The sequence below is a fragment of the Ipomoea triloba genome, chromosome 12 (genome assembly GCF_003576645.1).
Source record: "Ipomoea triloba cultivar NCNSP0323 chromosome 12, ASM357664v1".
Classification (NCBI taxonomy): domain Eukaryota; kingdom Viridiplantae; phylum Streptophyta; class Magnoliopsida; order Solanales; family Convolvulaceae; genus Ipomoea; species Ipomoea triloba.
Genome location: NC_044927.1, coordinates 1,790,345 through 1,812,978, shown reverse-complemented (window position 1 = coordinate 1,812,978; position 22,634 = coordinate 1,790,345). Strand labels below are relative to the sequence as shown.

The window sequence follows — 22,634 nt, the reverse complement described above, 5'->3', positions numbered from 1 at the left end:
TTGAAATAACTAAAACCTTTTTACAAAAAAAAAAAATGTCAATATATAGGATTTATATATTGACAGTGCATTATATATGTTTATTTTTAAAAAGTAATTTAAATTGTTAATTGTCATTGTCACATTTCCCCATCATCAATTTAAAAATATAAAATAGTGTTTTCTTCCTTAATTTGTTTTATTATCCACCAATTATTTTCTTGGCTCCAACAAGCCGCAAAACTTTCAAAGCCCCACCCCCACTCCTAATATTAAAACAGTTTTACTATTGTGGTTTATCTCTTATGTGTAGTTTGAATACTATTAAATATAATTGAATTTTATTCTTGAGTGATTATGAATTTCTCTCATCCCTAAAAAAAGATTTTAACTAGTGAAGCTAAATTATGTTTGAAAGAACTGTTTCTGAAGAATTACTATGATAAAAAAAGTTGATCAGTTACTAATTGTTTTAATATTGCTTTTTTTTTTTGAATTTTTTTTAATTTTGTTGACTCTATTACAACGTAGTATTTATCATACATTCTTCCTCATTTTATTGACGTAAAAAAAATCATTTTCTCTATAGATATTTGAACTTGTGACTTCTTATTTGAGAGAGCCCACTTGAACACTAGTCTTTGGCAGAAGGTCACCATCAAAAGCTGGCCCTTTTGCGTACAAGACATGTTCCTTTGGTCATCTTTCTCTTTGTTTTTATCGGAGAAGTCTTTACAGAGCGCTCAGAAAAACATCCTAAATTTTATAGCCGGCAGCCTCTTAGTTCGTTTCGCTTTTGTCAATGTTGTTGTTGTTGTGTTTTTTTTTTTAATCAAGTTTTCTCACTAATAATCAATTAATATCATATAGTAAAACTAATATTTATTTCATATATGTTAGAATGTTAAACACTGTAAAATATTTTCTTTTGAGATTGAATTTTGTGAATTAAAACTCGAGACCCTTTCATGGATGGTTGAAATTACATTTTGTATTATCTAATGTAATTCAATGTGTTATTGTAATTTATGGTAGGATTCATTAATTTGCAGGCAATTAAACCAAGTTTTAATAATTCAACGTAAACCATACTCTGTACTACTTACTGCAAAATTTACTACAAAATTTTTTTATTTTTTTAATAAATAAACAGCCTTGAATGGAGAAATCAATGAGTCTTTGTTGTCTCCATCAGCAGCCAACGTTGATTATTCTTGACTCTTGTTTTGTAGTGCCTAGTGTCATGCTTATTACACAGAATCCTTTGCTTCAATTTACTACATTGCCTACAGATTACAATAAATATGGCATTTGTTATAAATCACATTAATCTGATCTGTATAGGGCCAACACTATATATAATGTCCCATAGTGGCTCCTGAAGATCATCAGGGGTTTGAGGGATTGGGCTAAAAATGGGGGGATTTGCTGGTTTAGTTTCAGCTGCAGTTTGGGTTTTCTTTGTTGTGTGTTCATATGGGAGCACTGGGGCTAGTGGGTACAGAAGATACAGCACTGGGGGTGGCATTGTTGATGGCAAATTGAATGTGCATTTGGTGGCTCACTCCCATGATGATGTTGGCTGGTTGAAGACCATCGATCAGTACTATGTTGGATCAAACAACAGCATTCAGGTCAATACTTGTGGATATACATATATGTGTGTGTGTGTGTTGTATGTATAAATGGCTGTGTATGGTTTTTGGCTCTGCACTATGGTTATGAGAAGACTTGTTTTGTTTGCATTCAGTTCAATTCTTGTGGATATGCATATATATGTGTGTATTTCTTTTTTAGTGACGAGAGAAACTTGCAACCACTAATCGAGGGTGTGCATTGGGTAAATTCTGTCTTGTGATCTTAGCTGACTGGTTCAAATCAAGAAGGTCAATAGACCGCTTTACCTGTGAGTCGAACTTGTAACCTTGTGGTTACCAAGTCAACAACCAAAGTATTGGGTGAACTCCGACCACAAGGAATTAAACTAACTTAGGTTGTAACCCAAGCCTGCAAAAGACACTTAAGTTGCTCATAGCTGATCGGTTTAAACCAAGATGGCCAATAGGCAGGTGTTGCCCTCGACTGGCTCAAACAGAAAAGCTCAATCGGTCACTCCTGCTGGGAGTCAAACCTTGTGGTTACCAAGTCAGCAGCATGACCATCTTAGTTGGGGTTGGCTCCTATATGTGTGTGTGTGTATTGTATATTTGTATGTATAAATGTCTGTATATGGTTTTTGACTCTGCACTATAGTTATGAGAAGACTTGTTTGCATTCAGGTCAACACTTGTGGATATGCATATATGTATGTGTATTGTGTCTGTAAATGTCTCTATATGGTTTTTGACTCTGCACTATACAGTGACTAGTTTGCTTGATTAACTTTGTTTCCTTAAAATAAGAAGCTATGGGAGTTTATGGAAATTTGAACGAACACCTGATGCTTGATAATGGTTGGTGCAGGGTGCATGTGTCGAGAATGTGTTGGACTCGGTTTTTATGTCACTGCTCCGCGATCCCAATAGGAAGTTTGTATTTGCTGAAATGGTAAACAGTTTATCCATTTGGATGACTAATGATTTATTTTTCATTTGGAATTGTATGCCTCGAGTTATGTCCTCTCCCCTCTCCCGCTTGAGTTAGTAGAGATTGGAATTTGGAACTAAAGATGGGTGTTTTGAAGGCATTTTTCAATCGATGGTGGGTAGAGCAAAGCCCAGAGATTCAAGAAGAAGTGAAAAAGCTAGTAGCTTCTGGCCAGTTTGAATTCATGTATGTACATTGATTTGGAGGTACTTAAAAGACACGTTATATTGGCGTAGTGACTGTAATTGTATAACGAAAAGGCATAATTTGATGCAGAAATGGCGGATGGTGTATGCACGACGAGGCAGTGTGCCATTACATAGATATGATCGACCAAACGACCTTAGGACATCAGCTGATAAAGAGTCAGTTCAATATAACCCCGCGAGCTGGATGGCAGATTGATCCATTTGGGCATTCTGCAGTGCAAGCTTATCTTTTCGGGGCTGAGGTAACTAAGCATTTCCATTCGTTTGAAGCAACACACAAGTGCTACTTAAGTTTCGTTATATTGTAAGATCGTGAAATTTTGGTTCCTTTGACAGTTAGGTTTCGATTCTGTGCATTTTGCTCGTATTGATTATCAAGACAGAGCAAAACGAAAGGACGACAAGTCTCTCGAGGTTGTATGGCGTGGGTCCAAAACTTTTGGTTCTTCATCTCAGGTTTGTCAATTTAATTAATTTCTCCGCGTGATTTCCTTAAAATTGGCAAATTTACTCATGATTAAGTATTGTTGTTGTGCAGATATTTACAAATGCATTTCCGGTTCACTATAGTCCACCAGACGGTTTCCATTTTGAAGTGCACGATGACTTTGTTCCAGTCCAGGTTCTACCAAACAGAGTGTATATATAAATTGAAAAGGCCGGTTTTTAACTTAAAATCAACCTATCAATCTTAACATTTTGTGCATAAAATTTGCAGGATAATCCTCTTCTTTTTGACTTGAACGTTGAGCAGCGCGTTAATGATTTTGTGAATGCTGCTCTGATTCAAGTAAGAGTTGTTCGACAAACTTTTAATCCAATCTAAGCTTTTGTTTGGAAGTTATGGACTTACTAAAGGTTAGAATATCACGCTTCCATTTTATGATATCCACAGGCAAATGTAACGCGTACAAATCATATCATGTGGACGATGGGGGATGACTTCCAGTACCAGTATGCCGAGTCTTGGTTCAAGCAAATGGATAAACTAATTCATTATGTCAACAAGGTACTTCCATTTGCTTTCAATTAGAAATGTGCCGAACTTTCCCCATTTCGATTGGAATATAGTCATCGTTACCATTTAGAAGGGAGGTGAGGCTAGAAGGGCTTTAAACGCTTTCCTTTTTATACAGGATGGTCGAGTAAATGCTCTATACTCTACCCCGTCAATTTATACTGATGCAAAGCATGCTGCAAATGAGGCCTGGCCCCTGAAAACAGATGATTATTATCCGTGAGAACCCCTTGATTTCTCTCAAAATGTCAAGTTTTAATCCATGATATATACTAAATTTATCCCGTTTTTGTTGTAGATATGCAGATCGTGAAAATGCTTATTGGACTGGCTTCTTTACCAGTCGTCCCGCTTTCAAGCGATATGTTCGTATGCTGAGTGGATACTATGTGGTTAGCTCATTACACATCTCTTCTTCTTTCCACTATAGTCAATGTTGTAATGTGTTCAACTCAGTATAGATCGAGTTAGTTCATACAAAAATGAATAGTAAACTAAATTGAATGTGTAAAAACAGGCGGCTCGCCAGCTAGAATTTTGGACGGGAAGGAAATCCACCGGTCCTAACACTTACAGTCTAGCAGATGGTCTAGGAATTGTGCAGCACCACGATGCTGTCACTGGTACTGCAAAGCAGCACACGACAGATGACTATGCGAAGCGATTGGCAATTGGAGCTTCAGAGGTGAACATCTATCTTTCTCGATCAGAAACTCGATCTTTACAACTCGTTTTTGTGCCCACTGTTCTCTCGCTTTAAAAATATAATACTCCATGTCTTTTACAGTCGGAAATTGTAGTGAACTCAGCTCTATCGTGCCTGGTAAATTCAAAATCGAACGGCAAATGCAAGGGGGGATCAACATCATCATTTGACCAGGTGATGTTCCCGACCAGCTATCCATCTTCTTGTGTTTTCTTCTTTTCTTTAATTATTGTTTTGTTGCTTTAACAGTGCCAATTACTCAATATAAGTTATTGCCCGGCAACCGAGGAAGATATAACAGAAGGGAAGAGTTTGGTAATCTAATCTTCCTTCTACTTATAAGCACCGCATATTTTCATTTTCTGGTGAAAATCTCACTTTGTATGGTTGTTATATTACAGGTTATCGTGGCCTATAATTCACTTGGGTGGAAACGCACTGATGTCATCAAGATACCGGTAAATGCATACCCTTCTTCTTTTAAAGTTACCAAAACAAAAGGTCGATTCTAATTTGAAATGTTTGGATTTAATTGGAAAAGTTATATCATAAATGGGCAGTGATTTATGATATCTCTATAATGTGCTGTAATAAGTTACATGTTTCGATTAACAGGTTAATGACGCCGATCTTGTTGTACACGATTCCATGGGAAAGGTCATAGAAGCACAATACATAGAGTTGGATAATGTCACGAGCAACTTGAGAGAATTTTATGTCGAGGCTTATCTAGGAAAGTCACCAAAAAAAGCGCCAAAGTATTGGCTTTTGTTCCCAGTATCTGTGCCACCTCTAGGATTCAATTCTTACTTTGTTTCTAAAGCGTCTCATAAAGGTACACCTTCAAGACTTTCTTCTCTGCAATTCATCTTATGTATGCTTGCTTTACTCGACTTTATTTTGAAATGAAGTATTAAATAGATCTTGAACTCCTTCCTATACGAACTTTGGATGGAAATGTTGGGCGATTTGAACTATGGCTTTGTTTTGATCTTTATGCATTAGCTTCTTTTCTGTGTTACATGATGCAGGGAGTCGCAATAATGGCTATATTTCAGCCATCGGTCTCGAAAAGAATGAAACTGTTGAAATTGGACCGGGGAATCTGAAACTGTCTTTTTCATTGGCATCCGGACAACTTACACGTATTTTTAATTCAAAAACAGGGGTAAACTGTCTTCTACTTGAGAACCGAAACACTAAAATTAAGTAACCTATCCTTAAGAGGCTTATATTTAGCAATGCCACTTAACTGGACTATAATGCACATGGCCAAACCACACTAAAAAACTAGTCTAATCCATGGCCTTATAAACTCATATGTTTATCTTATTTTTCAATGTGAAACTCTTAACAAGTAACTTGTGAACTTTTACCAGGTGGATATACCGGTGCAGCAAAGCTATCTTTGGTATGCTTCAAGTTCGGGAGGCGAGGATCAACAGGTGTATATCTATTTTTCCTGTGATTATTAAATGTAGAGAACAGATAACACGAGATGAGATGATAACCTCCTAATCTTGTATATACTACCTGTTACGTTGCAGCCTTCAGGTGCATATATATTTCGACCAGAGTCATCAACTCCAAATATTGTTTCAAGATCGGTAGTTAATCTTTCCCTCCACTAAATATTGATCTTCTTGCAAAGTACCGAAATGATTGATTGGAATACACACCTGTCATCAACAATGAATTCGTACTTAGTTATTTTCCACGCCATTATTTGTCATACTTGGCTATTGCTTATAGGTTGAACTAAAGGTCATACGAGGACCCCTGGTCGATGAAGTTCATCAACAATTCAACTCATGGATATCTCAGGTTCCAATTCTTTGTAGTCTGTTTCAATAATAAATTTTGCCAAATTCTTTCCTAAATACGTTTTAAACGAGCATTGTTTCTTCAGAAACATGTGAAGGATAAAGTGTGTTTATAATACTTGTGTGTTTGAGTGTTTGAGACCGTGTGACCCTTAAAACTGATGCTCGATGAGCTTTCTGTCAGGTCATTAGAGTTTACAAGGATAAAGAGCATGCTGAATTCGAATTTACTGTAAGTAAGGATAAAGAGCATGCTCGAACTTATATGTTTGTTATCTGAGAAATAAAGGCTTACACTTTACTTGTACGTTTTCAATTGAAGGTCGGGCCAATTCCTACAGATGACAGTGAAGGTAAAGAGGTCATCACAAAAATGACAACTAATATGGTCACCGACAAAGTGTTCTACACTGATTCTAATGGAAGAGATTTTCTCAAAAGGGTAAGTCTAATATCTGTCTTCTAACTTAATGCAGTATCAAACGTTTTCAAATGTTTTTTCTGTTGCACGTAGGCTAATGCACCTTGCTTCCGTTAGTAATTTCAAATGTCGTATTTCTGAATGTTACATGAATAACTCTGGCTACATCTGATGCCTCCCAGGTTCGAGATTTTAGATCCGACTGGCCCCTCGAAGTTAATCAACCTGTAGCAGGAAACTACTATCCGGTAACTCTACCAACTCATATTGATGCGTCGATCCTTATGGAATTGTCGGATTTTCTTTATATTTGCCTTGTTATTATTATTTTCAGATCAATCTTGGAATTTACACAGTGGACGATAAATCAGAGTTTTCTGTTCTGGTTGACCGTGCCACTGGAGGAGGCAGTATAGAGGATGGAGAAATAGAACTAATGCTCCATAGGTTTAAAAAAGCACCCCCTTTATTGTGTCATATTGCATTTCAATTCGTATTTGATCTTGATACAAAAGTCGATTATATTTTATCCTCGTTGAGCAGGCGAACGATCTATGATGATTCTAGAGGAGTAGGAGAAGCTCTCGATGAGACAGTATGCGTTGGGGGCTTATGCAATGGACTAAGTGTGAGTATGCCATGAGCTTTTATGTACTTGTTGGTGAATAAATCCCCTTTTTGTTTCAAAATGTACGAGTAAACTCGACTTGCTGCCAATGAAAGCGAGTAGTGTATAGGTTGATTAATTTCCCGCTGTTCCATGTCTTGCTCAGATTCGAGGGAACTATTACGTGAGCGTCAACCAACTAGGTGCGGGATCTCACTGGCGTAGAACAACCGGTCAAGAAATCTATTCGCCCCTCCTCTTGGCCTTTGGACACGCAGTTAGTACAATTTTTAGTCCAAGAGCACATCTTAAGTAGCCTTTACTGTCTCTTTGAAAATGTCAGATGTTATAATTGTCTTCGGTTTCTTTGGGCTAATTGTGCTGCAGAATCCCGAAGAATGGAAGGCGTCTCACTCGACTAAGGCCACCATGATGGATCCAAACTACAGTTTACCTCCTAATGTCGCCTTAATTACTCTGCAGGTGATCATTTAGGCTTTCAATTATCTGTTCTTGATAAATGGACTATAGCTGATAGTGTTATTGCAGGAGTTGGCTGATGGAGGCGTACTGCTACGTTTCGCTCATCTATACGAGGTAAATTCTTAGTCTTTCACATGTATATATACATTTTACATGGAGGAATCTTGTGCTTAGAAAGTGAGACAAGAAGGAAACTTGTCAAACAGCAAACAATACGGTCAATTATGACAACCTAGACTGGTTTATCTCCTTGTGGTCCTTTGCCAGTTAGGGTCACAAGGCACCCAGTGCACACCCTCGGGTAGTGCTGCGAGATTCTCTCGTCACTAAAAAAAAACAGCAAACAAGACGTGGCAGTTTTAGCCTTGCAAAATATGATTCCGTTAGACCTGATCTAAAGTTCAGATGCATGATGAACAAACAATATAATATACTTCCTTAATTAACACATTTAAATTGTATGCTGTTAGAGTCCCACAATTTTTAAAAATAAGAGAGAAACATATGAGTTTATAAGGTCATGATTAGACTAGCTAATTGATTGCATTCAGTCTTTTAGTGTGGTGGTTCGACTCATGTGCATTATAGCCCAGTAATCTTAGATTATAACATATGCACGCTATCTTCACGAACAGGCTGGCGAGGATGCTGACTACTCGTCGGTAGCTAAAGTTGAACTCAAGAAGATGTTCCCCGCAAAAAATGTAAGTATATCCCACGAGATATCTGTGTTTTCTCATGTGTATATGATGGTCTGCTGGTTCATTATGTGTGTGATGATCAGATAAAGGCACTGAAGGAGATGAGCTTGTCTGCAAATCAGCTAAAATCTGAGATGAAGAGAATGAGTTGGAAGGTTGAAGGTGACAAAGGCAAAGAGCCTACTCCTATCCGAGGTGGTCCTGTTGATATGTCAAGTTTAGTAGTTGAGCTGGGTCCAATGGAGATAAGGACTTTTGTGTTGAGTTTTTGAAGAAGAAATAAAAATTATTGCAGATTTATGGTTATTAATGGTCATGTCAATGTTAAGTACCATACAAACTTTTAATAAACTTGTAAAAGTTTGGGAAGTTTTGATAAATAAAGGCCATGTGGCTGCAGTTGATTTCAGTTGTCTGTTGAACCTTTGTTTTTTAAATGTGTTGGAATCAAAATTTACTTTTAAAAGTTGTAAGGGCCTAAATGACTCAAGTTATTTGTGTGCTGTTTGATCAAAACTTGATTCGAATTCAGTTAAATTTGAATGTGAGTTGAGTTTAAACTCAAGACTTGTTGGCTTTACTTGTTGAGTTGTTCATGAGTCATATGAAATTCAGTTTAAATTTGATCCAATTGAATTGAGCTCAAGCCTTATAAAAATTAGTAGTTAAACATTAGTCTAAAATTTTAAAGTATAATTGAATTCGAGTTCAACCTTATTGAAATACCTAATTAATTCTTTTATATCATTAACAATAAAATAGGTTGAAATATTGTGTGATTTAGAGATAATGTCTTGATACGGTGTACCATGATCACAAAACGAAGTCGTTTCAGTAAGTTAGAAACGGCTGCCGTGAGTCGTAACGGAGCTCCGTAACTGATACTACCGTTCATCTCAAAAGATACTGTATCACATTTATTTTTATATTATCGAATGAGGAAAAATGAGCCTACGTTTGTTTAAGTATTTTTAATTTTTTAAAGACTAATAATTATAAATTATATAATACTTTAATAGTTATTACTAAAATATTAAATATTAACTTAAAAAATACACCGGTTATTTCGCTCAAAACGATGTTGTTCACAATTAGATGTTTGTCATCTTAATTTCTTTCTTGTTTACAATGAGATGTTTGTCATCTTGATTTCTTTCTTTCTTGTTCACCATGAGTGCGACCCTGAAATTTCATATTGCGTGTTCCATTTTCTTAGTTTCTAATATTCACAGAATTCTTCAACGGGAGAATATGATTCATGATTGATACGACATTCATGTTGAGAATCAGACGATGATATGATTCATGATTGATACAACATTCCTGCCGTTGATTTATCATGGGAGAGTGCTTTGTGACGATGAATTTTTGATAGACATGGTATTCTTAATTTTCTTTTGGTTTTGAATTCCTAATTTTCTTGAAGGTACATGGTTCCTTCGCAAAAATATGAAAGGGAACTCGTGAACTTTGTAGAAAACTTGAACCTCGAATCTTAGATGCTTACCAATGAAGGCCCCTTGTGGGTATTTATACCCATTCCACCTCCTCAATAGACGGTGGAGATCTATTTGATTCTACGGCTATGGTTGTCCTTCTAAATCCTCTAAAATTATCTATACACATTTGAGGATTTCATATGGTTCAAGAATATTCTAAGTATCTCTACATTCTCTAGATTATTCTACAACCTATGGGATGTTGTATACAAGTATCGGAAAGTTCTAGAGTGATGTAGCAAACTTCAGAATCTTGCGAAAAAGCTATCCGTCCTTACATCAAGCCTTATAAAAATTAATAGTTAAACATGAGTCTAAAATTTTAAGTCTAATCGAATTCGAGTTCAACCTTGAGCTACTATAACTTTTTTAAATTTTAAAAAAATGAGCCTATTTAGATTTGAGTCAATAATTATATCATGAAAACATGATTCATCTTGTAAGAAGATTAGTGATATAAGATTTATTTTTAATTTAATATGCTAAATATTTATTTTTAATTTTAAAAGTTCATTGATTGAACGTTTACTTTTCTAGGAAACCGGCCTTCATCCATGAATGAAAGATTAATTAATTGTTCGTATGTGCAGTTCAATTGATCGTTTAATATTCTGATCTCCCATATGAGAGAGTCACTACATGTCATCTGAGCACAAGATGTTTGGCATGAAATATATAATTATTTTAGTGTAGTTTACATTAAAATTTTGTACACACCTTAAAATATTGATGTCATAACAAAATTAATTCACATTTCTAACGTCACTCAGATATGTTTTAGTGCTCGGCGGGAATATGAATAACGACCATTGACGAAAGATGTGGTGAAACTGTTTCCGAGCGATGTCGAAACTGCTCAGGCAGCTCGCCCTTATTCCCTTCTGCTCCTCCGGTGCCGGAGTCTTTTTTCTAGAAACCCTCCTCTCATTTCCCGGCACGATCCTGCACTTTATTGATAAGAAATGCTGCGTTGATGATCTCGCCATGCCATTGCCACAAGAGACTTGCTCCAAGTTCATTTATGCCAAGGTAACAACACCTTGGCGAGTCAATGCCAAAGATTTCGCAATCTAGTGGCTGCAGTTTATGATTTCACACATGTTTAATCCCTAACTTATTGAAATACACTGAAAAAAAATTGGAATAGAGTCGATTTTGTGAATAAGAAACACTATTTGGTTAATCAAATAACGGAATTAATTTTGTATTGGATCAGTAATGCCGAATCTGCCTGCTGGTAGTGAAGTCCAAAACTAAACTAGCCAGAAGTCACCATCAAAAGCTACAAAATGTGCTCATCCTTGGTTCTTCTCTCTGTTTTTATCGGAAAAGTCTTGACAGGGCGGCGAAAGAAAATGCGAAAATTCAGTAGCCGCCTAAGATTTTCCAAGTCAGAAATCAATGACTATTTGTCGCCGTCAATCAGATGGCCCTATGTTTGTTCTACTGAAGTCTTGGATCCGACTGTCATATATATCCTATTGTCATTTGAGAAAACCATGGGTTTGGGCTAGACATGGGGAGTTTTGCTGGTTTAGTTTCAATTGCAATATTGGTTTTCTTTGTTGTATGTTCATATGGAAGCATTAGTGCGAGTGGATACAGAAAGTACAACACTGGTGGTGGCATTGTTGAAGGCAAATTGAATGTGCATTTGGTTCCTCACTCCCATGATGATGTGGGTTGGTTGAAGACAGTCGATCAGTACTACATTGGATCAAATAACAGCATTCAGGTCAATACTTGTAGCTCTGTATATACAGTGTGTGTGTATTAATGTCAGCATATAGTTTTTCACTCCACACTATAGTTACCTTTGTTAAAATATGAAGCTAACGAGGATTATTAGCAGGGTGCATGTGTTGAGAATGTGCTGGACTCGGTTGTAACATCGCTGCGCCGCAATCGCAATCGGAAGTTTATATTTGCTGAGATGGTAAAGGGTTTTATGCATTTGGATTGGATTGCTAATTAGGTGAACTTATGTTGGTAGGCTTTGCTGCAGTAGGACTTCAAAATTTATGTAGCATTGTTTCTTCATGCTATCTGTGCAGAAGTATCATAATAGACATCTATGACTGATGGCAAACAATGAACTAATTTTTTTTTTGAAGTGCATCTTCTTGGATGCATACTTCACTGGAATTGTATGCTTCCCAAGTCCTGTGAACATTACATTCATTTTCCACCTTTTAAGCATCTAGAGACTGGAACTAAATTTAGTGTCTTGAAGGCATTTTTTCACCGATGGTGGGTAGAGCAAAGCCCAGAGGTTCACCAAGAAGTAAAAGAGCTAGTAGCTTCTGGCCAGTTAGAATTCGTGTATGTTCATTGTTCATGAGGTACTTAAAGATACCTTATACTGGAGCAGTTGTTTTTATAATGATAAAAATTAATAATTTAATGCAGAAATGGTGGCTGGTGTATGCACGACGAGGCAACGTGCCATTACATAGATATGATTGACCAAACAACTTTAGGACATCAGCTAATAAAGAGTCAGTTCAATACAACACCGCGTGCTGGGTGGCAGATTGATCCATTTGGGCATTCTGCAGTGCAAGCTTATCTTCTTGCAGCTGAGGTATTTAAGTGTTTCCATTTATTAGGAGCACCATTTGACTGCTACTTAAGTTCAAGTTAAATTTCAAAATCATGAAAATTTTGACTCATTTGATCACTAATTTCAGACAATCAGACCAATTCTTCTGTCCTTTGATAGGTTGGCTTTGATTCAGTGCATTTTGCACGTATTGATTATCAAGACAGAGAAAAACGTAAGAGTGAAAAATCCCTTGAGGTTATATGGCTTGGGTCGAAAACTTTTGGCTCTTCATCTCAGGTTTGCCAATACGAGTTCTTTGTATCTTTTTCCTTAAATTGCCTAATTTTCAAATGATAAAGTGTTGGTCCTGTGCAGATATTTGCTAATGCATTTCCTGTTCACTATAGTCCACCAGATGGTTTCGATTTTGAGGTGGATGTTGACTTTGTTCCTGTCCAGGTTCTACCAACCACAGAATATATATAACTTAAATTCAGTTTCAACTTATCATGCACCTATAGATCCTAACAATTTGTGCATGCTAAAATTTGCAGGACAATCCTCTTCTCTTTGACTTCAATGTTGAGGAGCGTGTTAATGATTTTATCAATGCTGCTCTGATGCAAGTAGAGTCATTCAACAAACTTTTAATCCAATCAAAGCTTATTGCATGGAGTTACCAAAAGTTAGAATATCACATTTCCATGGTATGATGCTTACACCATCCTTGATTCACAGGCAAATGTAACACGTGCAAACCATATCATGTGGACAATGGGGGATGACTTCCAATACCAGTATGCTGAATCATGGTTCAGGCAGATGGATAAATTAATTCACTATGTCAACAAGGTAATTCCATTTGCTTTCAAATCAGTAAGACTTTATTAGCAAAGTGCCAACCTGCTGGCTTCTTTTTCTCTTTCATAAAGCTAGTCATGTTGCTATTAAGAATTATTCTGTTCACTTCATTTTTTTTGTTGGGGTACACTTGAGAGGGGCTGGGATTGCACTTGTAACACTGAGGTTAGGAGGCCTCCCCCTTGGCCACTTGACCCAATGGTCATTAGCATACTTATGAAGTCTTTGAGATGAAGGCTGGATGAGTTTGACATTAGGAGGGGTGAATTTGATAAGGAGAAGATAGGCATTTACATGCCTTGATGATGGAAGTTTACCTAGTACCTTTCTTGTACAATGACTTTTTTGTTTCAAGTGAGATTGGTGTTTGTATAGTTGTACTGTCTGCAATGGCACATGGAAGCTAGAAAGACTTCACCTGCATTCCTTTTGTTACAGGATGGTCGAGTGAATGCTCTATACTCTACTCCATCAATTTATGTTGATGCAAAGCATGCAACAAATGAGTCCTGGCCCCTGAAAACAGATGATTATTTTCCGTGAACATCCCTTGATTTCTCTCATAATATCAATTTTCAATAAATATATGATTGTCACAGCCCATTATACTGATTTTGTTTTGTTATTTCTTCTAGATATGCAGACAGTGCAAAGGCTTATTGGACTGGTTTCTTTACTAGCCGCCCAGCTTTCAAGCGATATGTTCGTATGCTGAGTGGATACTATTTGGTTAGATCGTTAAAGATCTCTTCTTTCCTCTAGCGTCAATTTTATGTACTAACCTCAGTATACCATATACCTGTTGCTTGGATTCAGCATATTTTTAGTATTTTACATTTTTACCTTCAACATTACAATTTGATTCATATTGGTCTTTTCACATTATAGTTAATGAAAGTTTGTGTTCGGAGGGAAGTATATGAATTATATGCCATTATGCCATATTACATACGGAGTAATTACTTTATGTGGATTTTCAACTAGCCCATGCACATCTCACTGTACCTTACGTTGTGCACAGTGTTGATAAATGCATTTATATCTAACCGTTTATGGAGGTCTTCAATCCTTCACGGTAATAGTATAAAATGAATACTAAAATAAATTTAATTTGTGTAAAAACAGGCAGCCCGCCAATTGGAATGCTGGACTGGAAGGAAATCCACTGGTCCTAACACTTACAGTCTTGCAGATGCTCTAGGAATTGTGCAACACCATGATGCTGTCACTGGTACTGCAAAACAGCACACAACCAATGACTATGCAAAACGACTGGCAATTGGAGCTTTGGAGGTTGACTTCTTTCTCTGAAACTTGATCTTTACCACACCTTGTACTCTCACTGTTCTCTAACTTTATTCTGTTTGAGGTTTACAAATTTTATATCTTTTGCAGTCAGAAACAGTAGTGAATTCAGCTTTATCATGCCTGGTAAATTCAAAATCAATTGGTCAATGCAATGGATCACCATCATCATTTAACCAGGTGATGCTCCATACTTGCAGTCTTCTTTCAGTTTTGCTATCAAATGATTCGTGGGGCACCTGTGTGTGCCTTTGGCGGGGTTTATCATCTTAAAGAATACATAAGGTGTGGCTTGGTTAGCATAGCTTATGGCCAATTTAACTTATACCCTGTAACTTGAGGCCAATATCCATTAAGCTGCATGATGAATCACCAATGAGGCACTGAAAGATCAATTTTTGAGCTTTAACATCTTGTTCATTAGCCTCTGGATTGCAAAATGGAGTGGTGATAGTAAATTATATGCACCACTTCTACTCTATGCAACTACATTTGTTATTTCCGAGCCACTTTTAGAAGAAACAATTCCATTCTGTTTTCAGTGGAACTTTTCAGCAAACCATCCAATAGTGTTTTAGCACACATTTTCTTTCATTAATTTTTTTTTTTTTAAATTTCTGAACAGTGTCAATTACTCAATATAAGTTATTGCCCACCAACAGAGGAAGACATAACAGAAGGGAAAAGTTTGGTAATCTACCTTCTGCTTATGAATTTGCTCTATGATCTATTGATCTACCAGTTTCCTGAGAAAATGTCACATCACATGGTTTCTGATTACAGGTTGTTGTGGCATATAATTCACTTGGATGGAACCGCAGTGATGTCATCAGGATTCCGGTAAATGCATACTCTGCTTCATTCTTTATAATTTTACTTCTGCTAGACTTCTCGTGAATACTTTAAGGTCTAATAGTGCCAAACATCCTAACCTTTTGAACAGAATTCAAAATTTTACAAAAGGTTTGGATATTTGACACTATTAGGTCATTCTAAATTTGGCTTACATTTTGGAACAGTGACCTAGGATTCACAAATAACTCATTTTACAATGAGATCTAAACAAGGATGCCTCCATAATGAAAATTAACTTTTAACTTTTGAATGGCATATATGGCAATATTGTATGATGTGTTATGTATAATGTATTGAATTACATGTCTAATAAATTTTTTCCTGAATTTACTTTTAAAGAGCCCCTTCCAAGTTTGAAGTGAACATAACTGGAACTGTACATTTTTTTACCTCAATAAACAAAGGGTGGCAACTTACTACCTAACATAGAAACTGTAAGTTAATTCTAAATTTTAAATTAAGCCCACCCAAGATAAATACACATGTATTTTTTTGCAGTTATTTAGTTCACATTTCTTGTTACATGGTTTACATGTTTTTTGCCTACATTTTACTCATTAGAGAAATATTCAATTGACAGGTCAATGACGCAAATCTTATTGTACAAGATTCCATGGGAAATGTTGTAGAAGCACAATACATAGAGTTGGATAACGTTACTAGCAACTTGAGAGAATTTTACGTCAAGGCATATCTTGGAAAATCACCAAAACATGCTCCGAAGTATTGGCTTTTGTTCCAAGTATCCGTGCCACCTCTAGGGTGGAACTCCTACTTTATTTCTAAAGCATCTCAGAAAGGTAAATGTGCAAAACTTTCTTCTCTGCAACTCATCTTGTGTTTGTTTTCCTTAATCTTTTGTTGAAGTGGGTTTATTTTGAAAGGAAATATTGAATAGATTATGCACTCATAAGAAATTTGGATAGAAATATTTGGTGATTTGAACTATGACTTCCTTTTTATCTTTATGCATCAGCTTCTTTTTTTTGTGTTACACGGTGCAGGGAATCACAGTAGTGGCTATATTTCGGTGATGAGCCTTCCACAGAATGGAACTGTTGAAATTGGATCAGAAAATCTGAAACTGTCCTTTTCATCAGAATCTGGACAACTCAAACGCTTTTTTAATTCAAGAACAGGGGTAAACTGTCTTCTACCTCAGATCTGAAACATAACATTAGTCTGAATATTGTGCTCTTGTTATGATTTTCACCTTTTGATGCCAAGAATTTCTTACTCACCCTTGAAAGCCTTGTATTAGGGGTGGTTTACTATAGGGTAAAATTTGAAAGCAGGCTTTGTGATCACATTTGCTGGATTCTAACCTTTAATGATGCTGTAACTTATTTATCTAAAGGAGAATGCACTCATTTCATTTGTAACTCATTTGGCTAAAAGAGAATGTTCTCATTTCATTGAAGGAGTTTTCCTTCTGAGATGTTTGAAAAGATGTTTCATCACCATGTAGTAATTTATGATCTTTTCCCAGGTGGATATAACAGTACACCAAAACTATCTTTGGTATGTTGCAAGTGCAGGAGACACAAATTCAAAGGTGGTATATCTTCTTTTGCTTTGAAGATTGAATGCTGTACACAGATAGGAGCTAGTGGATAACCTCCTAATCTTGAATTTATTGCTTATTGCAGGCTTCAGGTGCATATATATTTCGTCCTGATAAAGCAACTCCAAATATTGTTTCAAGATCGGTACTTAATCTTTCCTTTCACTAAATATTGCTCCTTGTGCTAAGTTCTGAAATGATTGTGTTAAAATATTATATGTGATAGATATATTAGCTATCACTTTGTCTTAATTGTAGCCCTAGATTATATGCTATGTTTCCTCAACAATTGGCTTTTTACCCTTCTCTCTGATTCAACCTGACACAGGGCCACATTTGAAAGAACCCTAGCCCATTTCCCTCACTCAAAACATCCATTTTATTCCTCTCCAGTCTGACCAGAAATGCTGCTGTTTTGCTTCACTGATGCCACTCGGTCACTCCTGTGCCATTTTCTCCTCAAGAGTTGGGTTTCTCCTACTCTCTAATTCGACAAATTGGAATAATGGCCTTTTGTGGATGATGAATTCATATTGAGTTATTTTTCCACACCATTGTTTATAATGCTAAAGCAACAGTGCGGAAAAATAACTGTGTGCAACTTGAACACTGAATTTTATGAGGCTATATATTTTTTGAAACTGGAACATAATACTTGCTCATTGCTTATAGGTTCAGGTAAAGATCATACGCGGACCCCTGGTTGATGAAGTTCATCAGCAATTCAGCTCATGGATATATCAGGTTCCTATGCTACAGAGTACAGACTCTGGATTGGTTAAAATAATAAGCTTGCTGAGTTCTTTTATGTTAAGCTTTAAATGTGTTGTTTCTTTAAAAGCATCTCCATTTCCATCAAATCACAAAATTTATGAAGCATTAGAGGGTTGAAATGGACTATCCTATATATTGATCCTCTCCTATGTAGTGCATCAAAGTATACTGTATAGAGTTTAAAATGATTGAGATAAATAATCATAGTACTTCCATCATTATTGTTTCGATTTATGTGACTCTTAAAACTGATCCTTAATGTGCTTTATATGTCAGGTCATTAGAGTTTACCGAGATAAAGAGCATGCTGAAGTTGAATTCACTGTTAAGTCATATTTCTCTTTTGAAACTTCGATTTAGTTATATTTTTCTTATCTGAGAAATAATGACATAACCTTAAATAAATGTCTTTTTCTATTGAAGATTGGCCCAATTCCCACAGAAGACAAAATTGGTAAAGAGATCATCACAAAAATGACATCTAATATGGCCACCAACAAAGTGTTCTACACTGATTCTAATGGAAGGGACTTTCTTAAAAGGGTGAGTCTGATATCAATCTTCTAGCTTTATACTTTTGTTATTAGTACTGTTACTCTCTTTTAAGTGTGCGCCATTTATATTATTTCTTCTTTCTAACTTGGCCAATGTTGACCTTTTTCTATCCATTTCAATGTACTGTTCCACTCATCTCAATCCTCTTTCTATCCATTACAAGAGTATTGACATCCTTTTCTCTTGAGTGTGGGCTATAAAGATAATGCATCTTGATTCCCTTGGTAATTTCAAATGTGGCATTTCTCATTGTTAGATAAATAACTCTGGCTACATTCTTTGTCTGATGCTTCCCAGGTTAGAAATTATAGATCTGACTGGCCACTCCATGTTACTGAACCTGTCGCAGGAAACTACTACCCGGTAACTCTGCCAACTCATATTGATAAGTCAATCCTTGTAGAATTGTGTATAGACTATTTTTCTCATTAGAGCATACACAAGGGTCCTAAATGGTAAGTAAAGATTCCATGTTCCATGGTGAACAACTGAACATGGCCCTTGGTAAATTTACACCAACATAGCTACAGTTTGAAAGCCTGGCAACTTAGTATAAGAGCATATGAGAAACTGGAGCTTTTGTTATAAAAAAAAAATACTTATTTTGTTTCTTTATATTTGTCTTCTTATTATCTTCAGATCAGTCTTGGAATTTACACAGTGGATAATAAATCAGAATTCTCTGTTTTGGTTGACCGTGCCACTGGTGGAGCCAGCATACAGGATGGGGAAATAGAACTAATGCTCCATAGGTTCAAAAAGCACCTTGAGTCATTGACTGCCCCCTTTTATAGTGACATTCCACTCAGTATTTGATATTAATACAAGAAGTTGATTATACTATATGATCATTGACCAGGCGAATGATCCACGATGATTCTAGAGGAGTGGTTGGAAATCTTAATGAGACAGTATGCGTTGGGGACACATGCGAGGGACTTACTGTGCGTATGCTATGAGCCTTTCTGTAGTTGTTGGTCATTGCATTCCCTCTGCATTTCAAAATATAATTAATTAAGAGTAAAAACCTTAAAACCATGGATTGAAATTACAGCATGTGTTAACATTACCTCTGAACTAGTAAGAAATACACCTTTTGACTAAACGCAAAATCTGCTGCAATGGATGCACCTTTTCTATGATTAGTCTTTCAAATCTTGCTCTTTGCAGTAATTGAACCATTGCCAATTGATGTGAATGTATAGTATAGGCTGATTGCCACAGTTACATTTCTTGGTCAGATTCGAGGGAACTACTATGTGAGTGTCAACCAACTAGGTGCTGGATCTCATTGGCGCAGAACAACTGGCCAAGAAATTTATTCACCGCTCCTGTTGGCCTTTGGACATGAGGTCAGTACGATTTTAGTTGTAGATAGGTAGCCTTTATTATCTGTTTCTAAACTATAAAATAGTATAATTGTCTTGTAATCTTTTGGGCTAATTATGTTGCAGAATCCAGAAGAATGGAAGGCATCTCATTTGACTAAGGCGACCATGATGGATCCAAACTACAGTTTACCTCTTAATGTTGCATTAATTACTCTGCAGGTGATTCTTTAAGTTTCATGCTCTCTCAGTTATCTGTTTTTGATGAATGGATTATGGCTGAGATAATGTTATTGCAGGAGTTGGTTGATGGAGGTGTGCTACTCCGTTTCGCACATCTATACGAGGTAAAATCTTAGGCTTCTCTCCTGCTCAATAATAAATTTGAAACAAAAAGCACTTAAAAGTAGTCTATTCCCAAGAATACATTTTACATGGTGGAAACTTAGAAGGAAACAGGTCAAACATCAAACAAGACATGGCAAATTATAACTAGGTTAAACTGACAAATTGGCTAAGAATACCAGTTTAAAGAACAGCAGCGCCTTGTGAAACACAAGAATAGAATGACCAAAACAGAGCTGTAGACTTAACCAATGTGAGACATCCACAATAATACTTTCCTTTACTAAGGCAGTTACATTGTATGCATACTATCTTCATGAACAGGCTGGCGAAGATGCTGATTATTCATCGTTAGCGAAAGTTGAACTCAAGAAGATGTTCCCTGGGAAAACAGTAAGTATAGCCTACAAAGTTCCCTTTTTTTTGGGTGACAAGGGAAAGCGCAGTCACTACTCAAGGGTGTGCACTGATGGGTAAACCCCACATTGTAACTCTAGCCGGCAAAAAACCACAATGAGGCAAACCATCCTAGGTTACTTATAGCTGACCGGTTCAAACCAAGAAAGCCAATAGGCCGCTTCCATTGGGAGTCAAACTTTACCAAGTTAACAGCCTGACTAACTTGTTTGGTGCATTATTTATATATGATGATCTGGTGTAATCAGATAAAATCACTCAAGGAGATGAGCTTATCTGCTAATCAACAAAAATCTGAGATGAAGAGGAGGAGTTGGAAGGCTGAGGGTGAGAATGGCAGTGAGCCTACTCCAATTAGAGGCAGTCCTGTTGATATGTCAAGTTTAGTAGTGGAGCTGGGACCCATGGAGATACGCACTTTTGTGTTATGCTTCTAAAAAATAAATAAAAATTATCGCAAATGTGATTATTGCTGAATATACATGCCAATGTTACATGTCCTACAAAAAACAAACTAATGTAACAAATGGATGGCCATTTGTTGGACTATGTGCCATGCTTGCAAGACATCTCAGATTATATAAAAAGATGTTTATGGTCTAAGTTGAAGTTGTGATGAATGCTTAGTTGGAAAGTTTTAATTAAAATAATTAATTAATTTTAGACTTTATCAAACTTTAATTATGTTTTAATGATTTTCATCCATACATGATACATGGATTAAAAGAGTAATTTTGATAACAGTTCAAGGGTGGAAAGTAGCTATGAGAAAAATTCAAGGACTATGTGAGTTATTATGATAATACGTATAATTCAAGGACTAAAATAGTCATTTTTCCTAAATAAGTATGATTTTCATTCATCTTCTTTGAAACCCAATCACACATTAAATAATAGGCATGACTCAGGCAAATTATTGTGTGGACCACGGTCCAAAACGATATCGCTGAATTTTATGATTTAGAATAATATACATTATGTGTTAGAATAATGTACATTATGCGTTAGAATAATGAAACTTCTGGGGGTAAGATAATGTACATTATAAGTTAGAACAATAAAACTTCTGGTGTAAGATAATGTACATTATGTGTTAAAATAATATATTTTATATGTTAGAATAATGTATATCATAAATTATAAAAATGTATATAAGATCGTAGTTCAAACAGCTGTGTGGACCATGATCCACACAATAACTATTGCAATTGGGCTTACTAGGCTTGTTTTCAACTTTGGTCCGCTAATTTATCTATTTTTCTTAGATCATGAGCATATGTCTTTAAAGTCGGCATGTTGGGTTCTGTTTTGTAACTTTCTAAAATTATGGGTGTGGTGCACCAACGGATCTCCAACACCCCCCTCTTGGTTTAATTTCCATCATATAACGCTAACAATAACGAGTAGAAGTACTCCATTTGTCTAGATTTGATTTTCGAGTTACTTTTCACACTCTTTTTAGGCAAGAAGTAAAATGTCACTTTTCTTTCGATTTTGTCCTTTTTTATTTAACTTTTCTTTCACAATTTCACCCACTAAAAGAATATGAGAAAACCGATTCACTCTAGCTACTTCTTTTTCTTTTCTCTGCTATTGATGTTATTTCTCTCTTTTCTCCAAATAAGCTACGCATTCTACAATTCATGATCATAGATTTTTCTTCAATGGGAAATAAGGCAACTTTTGGAATTCGTTGAACGTTATCTACATCATCAGCTTTTTCAGAATTTTTTGAGATAGAGACTCACATCTCTTCAACCTGGTGAATATATGAATATGGAGTTCGTGATTAAATTAGAGTCATGGATCTTGCAATCTTTCAATTCATTTAAAGAATCGATGTCAAGGTTAGTTTTCTACACTCCAGATAGGAGATTTTCCTCAAGATAGTGATTTTGAAGATTAATACTTTTGAAAAATTAGTTATCATATAATTTAGGGGTGTTTTTTTTCATATAATTTGTTTGAATCTTTGATCTTGAAAATTGAAATACTTGAAATTTTCTATTGTAATTTTTTTGAGCAAATTAGTTTGTGGTAATTGAGAATAAAG

At 36.0% G+C, this 22,634-nt stretch overlaps 2 protein-coding genes across 5 annotated transcripts; both read left to right on the top strand.

Annotated features, from left to right (window-relative positions):
• The first annotated feature begins 1,222 nt into the window (after window positions 1-1,222).
• LOC115999184 (alpha-mannosidase) lies at window positions 1,223-9,081 on the top strand. Its single transcript, XM_031238981.1, has 29 exons — window positions 1,223-1,613; window positions 2,443-2,526; window positions 2,663-2,751; window positions 2,842-3,016; window positions 3,111-3,230; window positions 3,313-3,396; window positions 3,493-3,564; window positions 3,670-3,783; window positions 3,911-4,011; window positions 4,091-4,184; window positions 4,310-4,477; window positions 4,580-4,672; window positions 4,748-4,813; window positions 4,900-4,956; window positions 5,114-5,333; window positions 5,530-5,666; window positions 5,878-5,943; window positions 6,046-6,105; window positions 6,251-6,322; window positions 6,506-6,553; window positions 6,644-6,763; window positions 6,925-6,990; window positions 7,077-7,189; window positions 7,286-7,370; window positions 7,516-7,626; window positions 7,737-7,832; window positions 7,899-7,946; window positions 8,468-8,536; window positions 8,617-9,081. The coding sequence occupies exons 1-29, from the start codon at window positions 1,395-1,397 to the stop codon at window positions 8,803-8,805; spliced, it is 3,036 nt and encodes a 1,011-aa protein (XP_031094841.1). The 5' UTR covers window positions 1,223-1,394; the 3' UTR covers window positions 8,806-9,081.
• Window positions 9,082-10,919: 1,838 nt separating this feature from the next.
• On the top strand, window positions 10,920-21,191 carry LOC115999850 (alpha-mannosidase-like). 4 transcript variants are annotated; one of them, XM_031239786.1, is made up of 30 exons: window positions 10,920-11,061; window positions 11,249-11,767; window positions 11,885-11,968; window positions 12,266-12,354; window positions 12,442-12,616; window positions 12,755-12,874; window positions 12,953-13,036; window positions 13,132-13,203; window positions 13,316-13,429; window positions 13,877-13,977; window positions 14,074-14,167; window positions 14,564-14,731; window positions 14,834-14,923; window positions 15,369-15,434; window positions 15,527-15,583; window positions 16,179-16,398; window positions 16,603-16,739; window positions 17,088-17,153; window positions 17,248-17,307; window positions 17,841-17,906; window positions 18,213-18,260; window positions 18,360-18,479; window positions 18,789-18,854; window positions 19,131-19,243; window positions 19,351-19,435; window positions 19,733-19,843; window positions 19,946-20,041; window positions 20,119-20,166; window positions 20,489-20,557; window positions 20,830-21,191. In XM_031239786.1, exons 2-30 carry the CDS (start codon window positions 11,549-11,551, stop codon window positions 21,016-21,018), a joined length of 3,027 nt encoding a protein of 1,008 aa, XP_031095646.1. In that variant the 5' UTR covers window positions 10,920-11,061; window positions 11,249-11,548; the 3' UTR covers window positions 21,019-21,191. The 4 variants fall into 4 exon arrangements, with proteins under 4 accessions (XP_031095646.1, XP_031095645.1, XP_031095647.1 ...); XM_031239785.1 differs by having other exon boundaries at window positions 17,835-17,906; XM_031239787.1 differs by lacking the exon at window positions 10,920-11,061 and having other exon boundaries at window positions 11,750-11,767; window positions 12,266-12,374; window positions 17,835-17,906.
• Window positions 21,192-22,634: the final 1,443 nt, after the last annotated feature.